The sequence below is a fragment of the Haliotis asinina genome, chromosome 13, assembly GCF_037392515.1.
Source record: "Haliotis asinina isolate JCU_RB_2024 chromosome 13, JCU_Hal_asi_v2, whole genome shotgun sequence".
NCBI lineage: Eukaryota > Metazoa > Mollusca > Gastropoda > Lepetellida > Haliotidae > Haliotis > Haliotis asinina.
The window spans coordinates 41,697,737-41,712,095 of record NC_090292.1 but is presented as its reverse complement, the minus strand read 5'-3'; the positions used below and the strand labels follow the sequence as shown (position 1 = coordinate 41,712,095).

Sequence of the window (14,359 nt, the reverse complement as noted above, 5' to 3'; positions counted from 1 at the left end):
GCTTGTACGCAAAGAAAGGCAAAAAGTTCAGAGTAAGTAAACGTATTCTAGTCATTTTACATCTTGCAGAGATTAAACATTTTAAGGAAACCTTTAAAATATCAAGTTAATTTCGATTCTTTCTATGTACATTAAAGGAATTTCAAAATGAACACTGTTTAAAAAGTGCAATTTATCCTTTGAAAAATACAGCTTAAAAAGTTTTAAATATTATGCAGCACATTATGCTGCAGCGTTTGCTTGTGACCCCATATTCATTGCTTGTCTGGATGAATGACTCCACGTTATTGGTTAAGAAAACATGTCTTTTCACAATAACGGATAAATCGTAGTTCTATACTCATAATGTGCATTGTAAGTAACATTCAGAAAATAAATTATGGCTTTCAAAGGCGAATATCTTCATGTCTCTGCACTCTATTATATATCAATAAGCTGTTCTGCGATTGAAACTTTTGATGTCAAATGCTCAGTTTATACTTTTTGATCTCTTCGCTTATCGGACATGGGGTTCAGTGTATTTCACCTCAAGCGATGTTTGACCGTTTTCTTTTCTCTAGCCATGGATATCGTAGACGAATGCTTGTTTGTACTGATAGTTTGTTTTCTAAATTTCAGAAGCTGGAAAGGAGGAAGGCTGTGAAACGATTGACTGGCCGGAGGAGAAGAAGCACACAGTTATTCCTCTCTTGGGGAAAGAGCTAACATTTTTCAAACTAGGAAGCCAAGTGATATGGGCTGGTCTACAGTGTGTTTAAGAAAAATATTCTGTACTCACTGCTAATTATTCCCTTGCTTTTATTTCATTTACTAACTTGAATAGTCCCCATATTATTTGTTTACAAACATATTGTTGAATATAAATAAAATTTTAATGAATTTATGTTTTATTCTGTTGTTTGTCATCCTGAAGCCTTTTACCATTATGCAATTGTATAAAATACCTGATTTGCTACATGTGAGACATGAAACAACATCTTTTCCGGAGGACCGGGTAAAGGGCCGACACGAGCAAGTTTCAGTTCATGGAAACTAGGTATTAAACTAGGTTGGAAACTGCAACACGGAAACCAGGTTGAAACCTACAATAAACTCATACCTGGAAACCAGGTTGAAACCTGCAATAAACTCATACCTGGAAACCAGGTTGAAACCTACAATAAACTCATACATGGAAACCAGGTTGAAACCTGCAATAAACTCATACCTGGAAACCAGGTTGAAACCTACAATAAACTCATACATGGAAACCAGGTTGAAACCTACAATAAACTCATACATGGAAACCAACTGGATCCCGCTTGGAGGAGTGGGTAATGAAACGAACTGGAAACCATCCTGAAATGGTGCAGTTTCAGTTGCATGGAAACCACAATGAAACTATAGGAAACTCCCTGGAAACCAACTGGAAATGTTGGTTTCCATGACGTTTCCTCTCGGTTTCAGTGTTTCGGAAACCAGCTTATTTTTACTGTGATTGTTTATTGTACCGGAAATTCTTCTCGCAATAAATTCTGTTCAGCGTCTAAAATGTGGAGCCATTTATTATTTTCAATGTTTTTACTAATCACTTTTTAATAGTTTTACTAATCACAACCCAGTTTGGTTTTAACCGCGTTGCTTGTGAATACTACCTGTGGAGCAGTGGACCAAACTAGATGGTTTATTCAAATGACAAAAACTAAATAATACACACATAGAAAATATATGGTTAAGAAATGGACACCCTTTTAAATTACCATGTTCTGCTCCGCCACAAGGTTGGTCACCGTAGGGGGTTCATTGATTCCATCGGTGCCTTCTGTGAATTGACGCTGGAAAATAATGATTTCAAATGATTTTTTAAAGATGCATTTTGATAAGTATATATGGACGTGGATAAAGGTCTGGTATTAATTACCCGCCTTCGCTTCTTGTCGAGTTCAGCAGTCCAGAGATGCTATCCTTCCGATGAGGTATCTTTTCTCCGATAATATTTTGTATAATGAATGTGGGTTAATGAACGAGAGAATAGGTTGATGTTTTTATGACGCGTTGTACACTAACACATAATACTAAAATAATAATAAAACATAAGAACGCTTGTATTTGTGTATTCATGACTGATTGCATGTTCATAGCGCACGGAGAGACACGTCATCAGAGAGGAGACAGGCTGTAACCTAACGTGTGTCTGTCTACCAGATATTTTGTCAGGATGTCCCACAAGACTGATGCTGCCTAAGTAAAAGTCCTTTTGCCAAGTTGTGATGTTCTTCCTTTTAGGACAGTTATACATGGTTTTACATGGTTTTGTTTTCTGAGCGAAGGGTCTACTTTGAGCATAAATTTTCCACCAGTTCCTGAAGATGGTGCAGTATAACGAATACATTTGTAAACAAAACAGAGGATTTTGAAACACATTCTGTTGTCAACTGAGAGCTGTTTAAGAAGAATGATGTGGTCAGTTTTGCGTGTAATTGTCACATGTCTCGCAGCGATGTTCTTGACACATCGAGGGTGGTGAACCTGAGTTTAGTTGCGCCGGAGAAGAGATAATTGTCTAGAGAAGAGATATTTGTCACAAGTGAAGGGAGTCAAAAAACATCACAGAACCAAAGTTTCTGTTTGATGAAACACATTTTCACAACATTTTTACATAACTGGCTGCTTGTGTTTGACAGATGAAGTACCTGAAAACGTCAGAAAATCGGAAAATATCAAGTTTCCGATCTTGTCCCAAATCCATCTTCGTCAAACGAGCACTCGACTAAGCGCACATGAGGAGCACTCTGGATATGCAGCGCAAAGCAAATGTCTTTGATTTGATTTTTTGTTTTTGGTTCGTTGTCAGTAAGTAAAAATATGCTTTGATGAACCTCAGCAATATTTGTTTATTCAGTCAATAGATGAAACCAAGTTATGAAAGATATAAAGATAATGTTTAGGACAAATTATCAAAAATCAAAATCGAGTTCGATTTCAAGGCAAAGCAACACAAACTGCCTTCACAGGCTTTCAAAATATTCTTTAGATCCATTCATACTTTTAATGATATTTCGTTTCGTCGAATCTTGGGAGTTCTTTTGTTTGTTTTTTGGTTAACGTCACACTCAGCAGTTACATATGTCTAACAAGGGGAATGTGCAGACTAATTTTTACAACAAAGGATTGTTTGTTTAGATAATTCTGACCTATGTAAAGCAGCATGCAAAACAATATTATTGTGTTAAAATTTTAAACAAATTCCCGATCTCAAGCACTTATTTCCCTATGAGGACCCAAAAGGTGAACAGTATGCAAGACTTAACTCACGTTGTGTCTGTGTGTGTGTGTGTGTGTGTTTGAGTGTGTGTGCGCGCGCATGTGTGGTGTATTCATATGTAACATCTATACAGATAGTTGAATTGTTGAGAAGCAGAACATTCATTTTTTGTAGGTTTTCAGTAGAGACGAAAAACTGTATTCGTGAAAACTACTGAGTAAAGGCATTGTTTTCTTTGTTAGACTTGCGTGGTGGAATAAAATGAGTCATGTGTTAGTTTAACGTTGTTTCAATAAAAATGCTCCGAATTATGGAGGAAAAACTGATTATGGAATTACCGTTTTCAGGCAGAATAACAAGTCAGGGATATTTTACGTGTCAGAACAGCCTAAGTCACTAACTTTGAGAAGCAAAACAGTTTAAGAAATTATGCATAAAATCGTAACGCAATAAATTTTGACAAAGACACAAAACAAAATGTATGCATTCATTGCACATGCTTCTTGTGAACATCAGAGAGGAGTATTTATAACGATGTGTTTTCTCTAAGACTCAACTCAAACTTACAGAAGACTAGTAACGCGTGTCCATTTGTTTAAAGAGTGCAGTACAGTTATTGACCATAATAATGAGTGATAACCATCTCCATGTTAGAATTATTATCAACTTTATTCAAACATTAAATATTCTGAACATGAAATTGTAATAAAAATTCATCCTTATGCAATATAATATGTATACTGCAGAATTCTTGCAACAATCAAACCAGTTCAAGTAAAGGTCTTGTCTCATCTACCCTTCTTGTAAAGGACAAGCAATATAACTGTCAATTTCTCATGTAATATCCATGAAGATGCGACACTTCTGCTCTGCCAGAAAAAGTGTAGCTGTCATGGAAGAACATGTTGATCCGACTTTACTGAGGGTAGATACAATGTGATGCCAACTGGAACACGTTGGAACTGAGCGTCAGTCAACCTAAGGAATAATGTCAAACTGATGCCAAGTGGAACACGTTGGAACTGAACGTCAGTCACCCTAAGGAATAATTTCAAACTGATGCCAAGTGGAACACGCTGGAACTGAACGTCAGTCAGCCTAAGGAATAATGTCAAACTGATGCAAATTGGAAAACTCTGTAACTGAGCGTCAGTCAACCTAAGGAATAATGTCAAACTGATGCAAATTGGAAAACTCTGTAACTGAGCGTCAGTCAACCTAAGGAATAATGTCAAACTGATGCAAATTGGAAAAGTCTGTGACTGAGCGTCAGTCAACCTAAGGAATAATGTCAAACTGATGCAAATTGGAAAACTCTGTAACTGAACGTCAGTCACTCAATGGAATTATGTCAAACCGATGCAAACAGGAAAACCATGAACCCGAGCCTCAGTCTCCAAACTGAATGTCAAACCGATGCAAACTGGAACACTCTGGAACTGAGCGTCAGTCACCAAATGGAATAATCTCAAACTCATGCAAACTTGAACTCACTGAACTGAGCGCCACAGAGTCAATGGCACATTTGATAGAGTCTTGAAGTGTTTTCTATGGAATCCGAGAAGGGACATTGTCGCGTTGTCGCATTGTCGCGTTGTCGCCCTCTCAAAAACAAGCAAAATGAGGCAAAAATTAACCAAAGCGCGACAATGCGACAATGCGACAACGCGACATTTCGCCTGTTTGTCGCATTGTCGCGATGTCGCGTGTCGCGTGTCGCGTTTCGAATAACATTTTTTCTGTTCCTCCAAAGTGCGACACGCGACACAGCGACACTTTTCAAGGTCAAAATATGTCGCGTTGTCGCGTTGTCGCCCTATCAAAGATATGTAAGAATTCACTAAAACGCGACACGCGACAATGCGACAACGCGACATTTCATCAAAATGTCGCGATGTCGCACTGTCGCGTGTCGCGCTTTATTAACATATTGACCATAGTATGCATTTAACAAATTGACTGAAACGCGACACGCGACAATGCGACAAAATGTATGTCGCATTGTCGCGTTGTCGCCCTTTTTGTTACCGGTGCGCATGTGTAGAAAGTCAATTAATCTACGCATGCGCGGAAAATGTTATACTCTATTCCAGACTTTACTGGTCTTTCGTTACCTCCAATGGTATTTAAAATGAAGTAGTGCTCGAAATGGCAATGGGCCTTCTCTTCTTGAACTTAATGCAAATCTTTCTTTATTGTTTTACATATTGCAAATGGATTTAGCCAGTCAAGTGTGTTCTAGCAGCAAAACGAATTAGTAGCGCAACTATTCATTGTAATCACGGCCCCCTGTCATTCAAGGCGGGGCAATTTGCTGTTCAGAGTTAGTCTCTTAGTCACACCAGATAGTTATTATCATACGTTCGAATTCCAGCACCATACGCATTAATCACTTTGGAGATTTCGATGACAGGTTGTGATTACAGGTTGTGAAAAACTAAAATATTGTTAAAATTAAAGCCACATCGGCATATTCATCAGGTGATGTCCTCGAATGGGTCACTATGTTCCACAATGTGGCTCCTGACAGTTTCGTGGTACAGTCCTGTCCGACGCTGATGAATTTGTCTGAGATCTGCCTCTGTTCAGTCAGCAGTGGATGGATACCAAGTAGAATTAAATATCACTTAACCATCCGTCACCTCAATGACAGTTTAGGTCGACTTTGAACGTCATAGTGGGAAAACGCCTTACGAATGGACTGTTAGCAGTATGATATTAGAAACAATGACATCACTTGGTAGAGTTGCGTACACTTGTAGTGCCAGAAACCAGCTTTCCCTCCCTCACTCCTCTCACTCTTCTCGCCGCTCCACTCCACTCACCCAAGGTTTATTGGTATAAATAGCACGGTATTTCATTACAATGATGTATTGTGATGCCCGTTTTCATTTCTGTTTGAATCCTATATTATTAATCCTGCACATAGCCTGATTCACAATATGCCTCATAATTTTTTCATACGGATACTAGATCCAGCGATACACAGGTACTTGTATCGTTTCAAACCTACGGCTGCTATATCAAAAAAACAATTCAGCAAAAGGGTCAGTCTGAATAGAACCATTCCGTTATGCAACGACACTCAACCCCTCTGGACTTTACGACTAGATGTACGTTCATTTATCATTGTTCTTATGTCGATCCCTGGCTATCTGAACCCTTTAAAATATCGAAAAATAATCATGCTTGTCACAGTTGTTTTTTTTACATTCCGCCGTAACTAATAAAATTTTGATGAAATGTATTCACGCATTACCGCGGGTCGCGTTTTGTTAAAATATTGACTACAGTATGTATTATAAGATAGTTACTAAAACGCGACACGCGACACGCGACAATGCGACAACGCGACATTTTGATGAAATGTCGCGTTGTCGCATTGTCGCGTGTCGCGTTTTATTAGTTACGGCGGAATCCAAAAACTATCACAAGCATGATCATTTTTATATGCTTTTTAAGAGCTGAGATACCCGTGATTCGAACTCAGAACAATGATAAATGAACATCCATGTTGCCGTGTAGTGTGTGGGTTAAGGGTGCGTGGTTAATGGCGCATTCAAACTGTCCATTTTGCTGAAGAATATTATGATTCAGTAGGTGCATGTTTGAAAGTAGTACATAAGTATCACTTGATCAAGTATCCATATGAGAAAAGTATGAGATATATTGTGAATTATCTCATGTGCAGGGTTAATAAGACAGGATTCAAATAGAACTAAAAACAGACATGACAACACATTATTGTATTGAAATACCTGGCTAATTTGCGAAGCTTAACAAAGCTTGAGAGAGTGCAGCGGCGGAGGAGTGAGGAGTGGTGTGGAGCGAAGCGGAGAGGAGTGGGCTAGGGTGGAGTGGAGTAGAACGGGGCGCCGGAGGAGTGAAGGAGGAGGAGGGGAGAGGAGAGGTGTGGTGTGGAATAGAGTGGAGCTTCGCAGAGTAGGAGGAGTGAGGGAGGGAGAGTTGGTTTCTGGCACTTCAAGGGTACGCAACACTACCAAGCTATTTCATCGTTTCTAATAAACCATTCCTCCAAAAGAAACGCATAGGCGATTTGTATTTTCACAACTCTTCTGTTGCCAGGCGTCTCAATGTTAGTCTGAGTAAGATATAATGATTTGCAACTCGTTGCAGCCAAACAGATATAAGAAATCACCGCCCCCTTTCAGGCAGACCTAGCGTTACCACTGCAGCTCAAATAGGTACATGCGGGTACTACAGTTGCGTGATGGTACTCCCACGGGTGAGAGCACAACAGCCAGGGCACCCGGGCCTCAGAGGATGTCAGGTCAAACTGTACGGAACAGGCTGAAAGAGATTCGTTTGAGAACCAGAAAAACCGACGTCAGGGTCGTGCTACGTCGTCATCAACGTCTTCGCTTATTATTTATTTGTTTTATAGACATTACCTTCTTCTAAAGCACATGCACTCATTACTGATGCAAAATTTATGCACTAAAGTCTATTTATGGACGAGTTATACACGTTTGAAACTTTTCTCAACAGATTTCTCGTCTATGCGTTTATTTCTTGGGATAGCATGTCACAATGATACCAGTCCATTTGTATGGCGTTTTCCCATTATCACGTTCAAAGCCGACCTAAACTGTCTTTGAGGTGTCGGGTGGTTACGTGATATCTCATTCTACTTGGTATCCATCCACTGCTGGCTGAACAGAGGCAGATCTCGAACAAATTCATCAGCGTCGGACAGGACTGTACCATGAAACTGTGTTAGGAGCCACATTATGAAACACAGTGACCCATTCGAGGACATGACCTGATGTTTCTGCCGATGTGGTTTGAATTTTAACAATATTTCAGTTTCTCACAACCTGTCATCTGGATATCGGCGAAATGTCCAAAGTGATTAATGTGTATGGTGCTGGGATTCGAACTTATGATAATAGCTATCTGGTGTGACAAAGAGACATTAATCTGCACAGCAAATTGCCCCGCCTTGAATGACAAGGCAAACGAGTGCCCTGATTACAATGAAAAGTATGAAATATTTGTCTTGCTGCTAAACACACACATCATTCACTAAATACATTTATATATAAAATAATTTTCAAACCAACAATGAAGATTTGCATTAAGTTCAAGAAAAGCAGTCCAACTGCCGTTTCAAGCACTACTTCATTTTAAAAACCATTGGAAGTAGCAAAAGGACCATTGAAGTGTGAAATAGAGTTTAACTTTTCCTGCGCATGCGTACTATAATTTACTTTCTACGCATGCGCATCGGTAATCGGAAAGGGCGACAACGCGACAACGCGACAACGCGACATTTCAATATGTCGCATTGTCGCGTGTCGCGTTTTAGTAAATGTTTAGGGATTTTTTTACACATCGTAGATAGGGGGACAATGCGACAACGCGACATATTTTGACCTTGAAAAGTGTCGCTATGTCGCGTGTCGCACTTTGGAGGAACAGAGAAAATATTATTCGAAACGCGACACGCGACATCGCGACAATGCGACAAACAGGCGAAATGTCGCGTTGTCGCACTGTCGCATTGTCGCGCTTTGGTTAATTTTTGCCTCATTTTGCTTGTTATTGAGAGGGCGACAACGCGACAATGCGACAACGCGACAATGTCCCTTCTCGGATTCCATAGTTTTCTGACTGCTCCCAAGTTCCAAAGTTGAACCAGTGCCACTCTCTGAATCATCACTAAACATCATGTGTATTATTCACAATTACAGTTGTGAGGTTCTCCATTTTGAAAATAACAGACGAACGCGGTGCCTACTTAATTCATACAGTCACTGACTACTATCATCAAATGCACATGCTCTCTTTGGATATGGAACACAGTAAATCCATTTCTTCTTTAAAATCATGTTAAATATAATCCGTAATGCTTTCGCCAAAACAAATTTCTCTAACAAAGTCAATGGCTACACTCGACCTCTTTCGGAAATGCAAGGTCAAAGCCAGTCTTTTCCTGGTTGGCATAATCTACTGCATTGTGTCAACTGGAACAGGTTTGGAGTTACGAATGGTCAAGTTACGAATGGTCAAGTTACGAATGGTCATTTTACGAATGGTCAAGTTACGAATGGTCATGTTACGAATGGTCAAGTTACGAATGGTCATGTTACGAATGGTCAAGTTACGAATTGTCAAGTTACGAATGGTCATGTTACGAATGGTCAAGTTACGAATGGTCATGTTACGAATGGTCAAGTTACGAATTGTCAAGTTACGAATGGTCATTTTACGAATGGTCATGTTACGAATGGTCAAGTTACGAATTGTCAAGTTACGAATGGTCATGTTTCGAATGGTCAAGTTACGAATGGTCATGTTACGAATGGTCATGTTACGAATGGTCAAGTTACGAATGGTCAAGTTACGAATGGTCAAGTTACGAATGGTCAAGTTACGAATGGTCACGTTACGGGGGCTTGGTACCCTCCTCACAATTTCCAATTGATGATCGTCAGTTAAATCTCTTAATCCATGTGTCAATTAAAGCACCGAAGACAACTAGGATATCATAATCAATCCACCCTAAAAATGTCAGATTTATACGCTTGGGAATCTGACCAACATTGCTCGTGAAGGGGGGATCATGCTGGATACTCACAATTGGCTTTTGAAGATTAACGCATAGTGGCAAATAAATGGGAAAAGTTTCACACAACAGTCACAGAAGTTGAAGGTCCAGACATATGTGAATTCTTACTACAGATACCAAATTCCTACTGGTTCACGGAACAGTCTACAGACAACCCTTACATTCTGTATAATTGCATATGGGGATTTATACTGCAGACCTTCAAGTTGGAGTTCTGCTGGCAATCCGATCATTGGAATCCTTTCAACAGGGGTCTCCAACAAGAGAAAATGGGACTTACAAATTGCATTAGTTAGCCCGAATACACCTAGTAATGTCCCCTGTCAGCCTAATTGATGACACTATGATAATCCCTTGTGTGATGAAAGTTTCCATCAAACAGTTATTTTTCATAATTTTACAAATGCCTAAATGTTTTACAATATGATTTATTTATGTATAATATGTATGTTTCAAACAATTTTATGGCAAAACAACCCTGTTCCTTAATCCACATTTGGGTATGTTTTACATACATATGTTGTCATTTTCACACAAAATCACTATTAGTGTGTACCCTGACATTTGAAAGTTTTGCTCAATACGTGCTAATTTTAGTCCAAGAGTTGAAGTAATTTTCATTTTTGTCAGAGTTTCCTGCCAGTGTGACCATTTGTCTCCCTCTCAGAAGAGTATTGGAACAAAAAAACTTTAGTCAGGTCCATTCAGAGAAAGGACAACCGAAGTCTGACTTTGGTCTTTTTTCGCATAAAACATGCATAGTCAACTGTCTGAAATTCTATGTAATTTCACCATAAAGTAAATTGCTATGTCACAACAACCTAAATCGTTAGGTCGTTCTGCTTCTCAACCCCTTAGTTGTTAAAAAATTACGCCGGTTGTAAACATGATAACAATATTGGTTGGAATGCGTGTTTTCTAAAGAGGATGACATGTTTCTTGACGTTACCTCATCACGTGACTATACGCTGAAACGTTGTATGAATACAATAAAGAAGTTGGCGTCCATGAATAGCTTGCCTTAATGTGTATCACTTTTAAATGTCATTCAAAGATTCTTTTGTATTTATATAAAAATACATTTCAAATGCCCAGCCTCGTGACATGTATTTATGCGTAACAACAAGGCGGTTGTTCAAAAGTATATATGCACCGTCGCCGAACAAAAGGTTCTGATATAGCTCTAAAGCGTGAGCCAGCAGCCACATAGCGAGCGCGCTATAGTGAGGTAATTGCTCCACGCCGATCAAGTTACGCTGGTTGGGACGAGCCCGGTAAACTACATTCTACCCAAATGTCCAATGATTGTCATTCACGAACTGAAAACATGAACATTCCATAGCAGACACCTCTGATACTGCGACAAACATACATAGGAAAGCTCTGGTGATAAAAACTTCGTGCTTATTTGGGGAAATGCTAGCCGTATTAAGTTACTGCATTGTATTGTATTCATTTGTAAGCCATGTAGTGTGAACATTTATATAAATTAAGAAGAGAAAATGCTTTTCATGATTAAAATATTACCGAGTCCAGGTGATAAAAACATAGTACCACCAGTGTGTTTAGTTTCACGCCACACTCAGCAATATTCCAGTTATATGGCGACGGTCTGTAAATAATCGAGTCTGGACCAGACAATCCAGCCTGACCGCCCAATCCCGTTAGTCGACTCGTTACGACAAGCATAGTCGCCTTTTATGGCAAGCATGGGTTGCGGAGGGTTTATTCTACCCCGGGTAGACCTTCACGGGTCCATAATACCACTAACTGTCTCTACTTAGTCATGTCAATATACAGCATTGCAATTGTAAACTCAGCCACAGAAATATGTTTGTCCCTTTGAATGTGCAATGAGATTGAGCAATGAGATTGACTGATCCGGGAACATTGATAATTCTTTACCAAACGACTTGCAGTGCTCCGAGGAATAATCATTGTGTTATAGAAACGAATAATGTTTATGCAAAAAGGTGATTGACTTATCCCGATGATGTGTTTTCTGCTTCCTTTATACTCTTTCTTTAAATTTAATCTTTTCATTTATTTGTTCATTTTTTTTATTTATTTATTTTTTTACAGAGTGACTTTCCCTTAGGTCCCTCAGTTTCCGTTTAAGTATTGTTGCAGGAACCAATCTCACTGCTACATGATGGGGAACCAATTTCACTGATACTTTAAGGGACAGTTTCGACAAAATTACCAATTTGACCAAGTATGTACATATGTATCTTCATTCAAAACAACACTTCTTTGATCTGACCCAAGGATATGCCGAAGGTGATGTTTGTATTCAATACAACAATTCGATCTGATCGAGTGATTTCTCGGATATGGTGGGTATGGTATTGGGGACGAAATAAACATTTCGATAAAAGATGGAACAAAATCACACATTTCAAATACCTACCGAAAGACACCGAATGTGTTACAAATTTGGCATGCACGAACTGAAAAATGTATGTTGTATATCTTCATATATAGTGAGTGCTTTGAGTAGGGTAGTGATATGTCAGTGTTCTCCGACTGCGAGAAATGCGTTGTCATTCCACTTGGAACACTGGATAACCCAGGCCATACATAACAGGATACACAGCATTGTCTTCACCTTCTACACAAAGATAGACAACTCACCAGCGGGGAGTAGACGAGAAGAAACATGGCTGAACAAGCAAGCCCAACTATAAATCCGGCAAATCTTTCTTTGGACGTCATGGTATCCTCACAATGAGACTTCAACTACTGACCTGTTATAAGGACAACAGAACGACTGCTATATCAGAAATCAATGACATTTCCTAGCAACGTAGCAACATTTACATAGTGTTTGCTCCTTATAGAAATGTAAAACAATCCAATATTCTGATACAATTTTAACTTTGTGGACCATGATACAGGGTGCCACGGGATTTCGACTCAAATGAGCGATGGTACTTGAAAGCGTTGTCAGTCACTTCAAGTTAATACGAACGTTAACACTGAAAAGCATGAAGCTAAAGAGAGTATCAGGTGTTGATATCTACGGGACCATGGCCACCACTTGTTATACATGTGAAGCAGTTTGATAAAATGCAAAGTACAACGTAATTGAGGAAGGTCAACAGTATTTTTACACTTTCTTTTTCATTTTGTGAATCTCAAAACACAGACTATCCCGGTCCAATTTCACATGGGTGTTTTACTCTTCTCAATACGTGTTAAAAAAATATTTGCATTATGAAGGTGCAATTTTGCAAATCGAAGTCAACAGCAAGTCATAAAATCTAGAAAATCAACACCGACGACTATTCGCAACATGTGGGTTTAGAAAGGTCCCCCGAATGTACGAAAATGGCTGTTACAGCCCAGAACAAAGTTCGTGTGACGGAAACCCTAAACAAACACAATGCAGATAAGACTCTGATAGACCTACCTTCCACGTGTGCAAAGCAAGTGAGTACGCTGTTAGTGTGAGATCGCCGTCCGTACAGGCAGATCTATTGGCCAATGGGTAGATACCGGGAATCGGGGACAGTGAATGTTCAAATATAATATAATACAGCCGGTCATGTCGTGTTGTTGGGCCTTTATAGAGACATTCACAATGGGAAAGGAGACCAATGAACAGATTTCCAATCAATACACATAGTTAAATTGAGGAAGGTTGCTATAGCGGTAATTTTCACGTTCGTGACATTGCCATTGAATGCATACACTGGCATGTAGTGGTGGTGGTGTGTAGGTGGAGACACTGACATGTAGTAATGGTGGTGTGTAGGTGGAGACACTGACATGTAGTAGTGGTGGTGTGTAGGTGGAGACACTGACATGTAGTGGTGGTGTGTAGGTGGAGACACTGACATGTAGTGGTGTTGTGGTGTGTAGGTGGAGACATTGACATGTAGTGGTGGTGTGTAGGTGGAGACACTGACATATAGGGGTGGTGGTGTGTAGGTAGAGACACTGACATGTAGTGGTGGTGGTGTGTAGGTGGAGACAGTGACATGTAGTAGTGGTGGTGTGTAGGTGGAGACACTGACATGTAGTGGTGGTGGTGTGTAGGTGGAGACATTGACATGTAGTGGTGGTGGTGTGTAGGCAGAGACACTGACATGTAGTAGTGGTGGTGTGTAGGTAGAGACACTGACATGTAGTGGTGGTGGTGTGTAGGTGGAGACAGTGACATGTAGTAGTGGTGGTGTGTAGGTGGAGACATTGACATGTAGTGGTGGTGGTGTGTAGGCAGAGACACTGACATGTAGTGGTGGTGGTGTGTAGGTAGAGACACTGACATGTAGTGGTAGTGGTGTGTAGGTGGAGGCACTGGCATGCAGTAGTGGTGGTGTGTAGGTGCAGACAATGACATGTAGTAGAGGTGTGTAGGTGGAGACACTGACATATAGTGGTGGTGGTGTGTAGGTAGAGACACTGACATGTAGTGGTGGTGGTGTGTAGGTAGAGACAATGACATGTAGTGGTGGTGGTGTAGGTGGAGACACTGACATGTAGTGGTGGTGGTGGTGTATAGGTGGAGACACTGACAT

The 14,359-nt window shown here is 39.9% G+C and overlaps 1 protein-coding gene across 1 annotated transcript in view; it reads right to left on the bottom strand.

Moving 5' to 3' along the window:
- Positions 1–13,324, bottom strand: part of LOC137259985 (probable methyltransferase-like protein 24) — a 42,090-nt gene extending 28,766 nt beyond the window's left edge. Inside the window, exons 1-3 of the mRNA XM_067797650.1 lie at positions 13,249–13,324; positions 12,471–12,583; positions 1,740–1,814 (exon numbers count right to left, since the gene is read on the bottom strand). Coding sequence (XP_067653751.1) covers positions 1,740–1,814; positions 12,471–12,551 — 156 coding nt within the window. The 5' untranslated portion in view covers positions 12,552–12,583; positions 13,249–13,324. The remainder of the gene's footprint in view (positions 1–1,739; positions 1,815–12,470; positions 12,584–13,248) is intronic.
- Between the last annotated feature and the right edge of the window lie 1,035 nt (positions 13,325–14,359).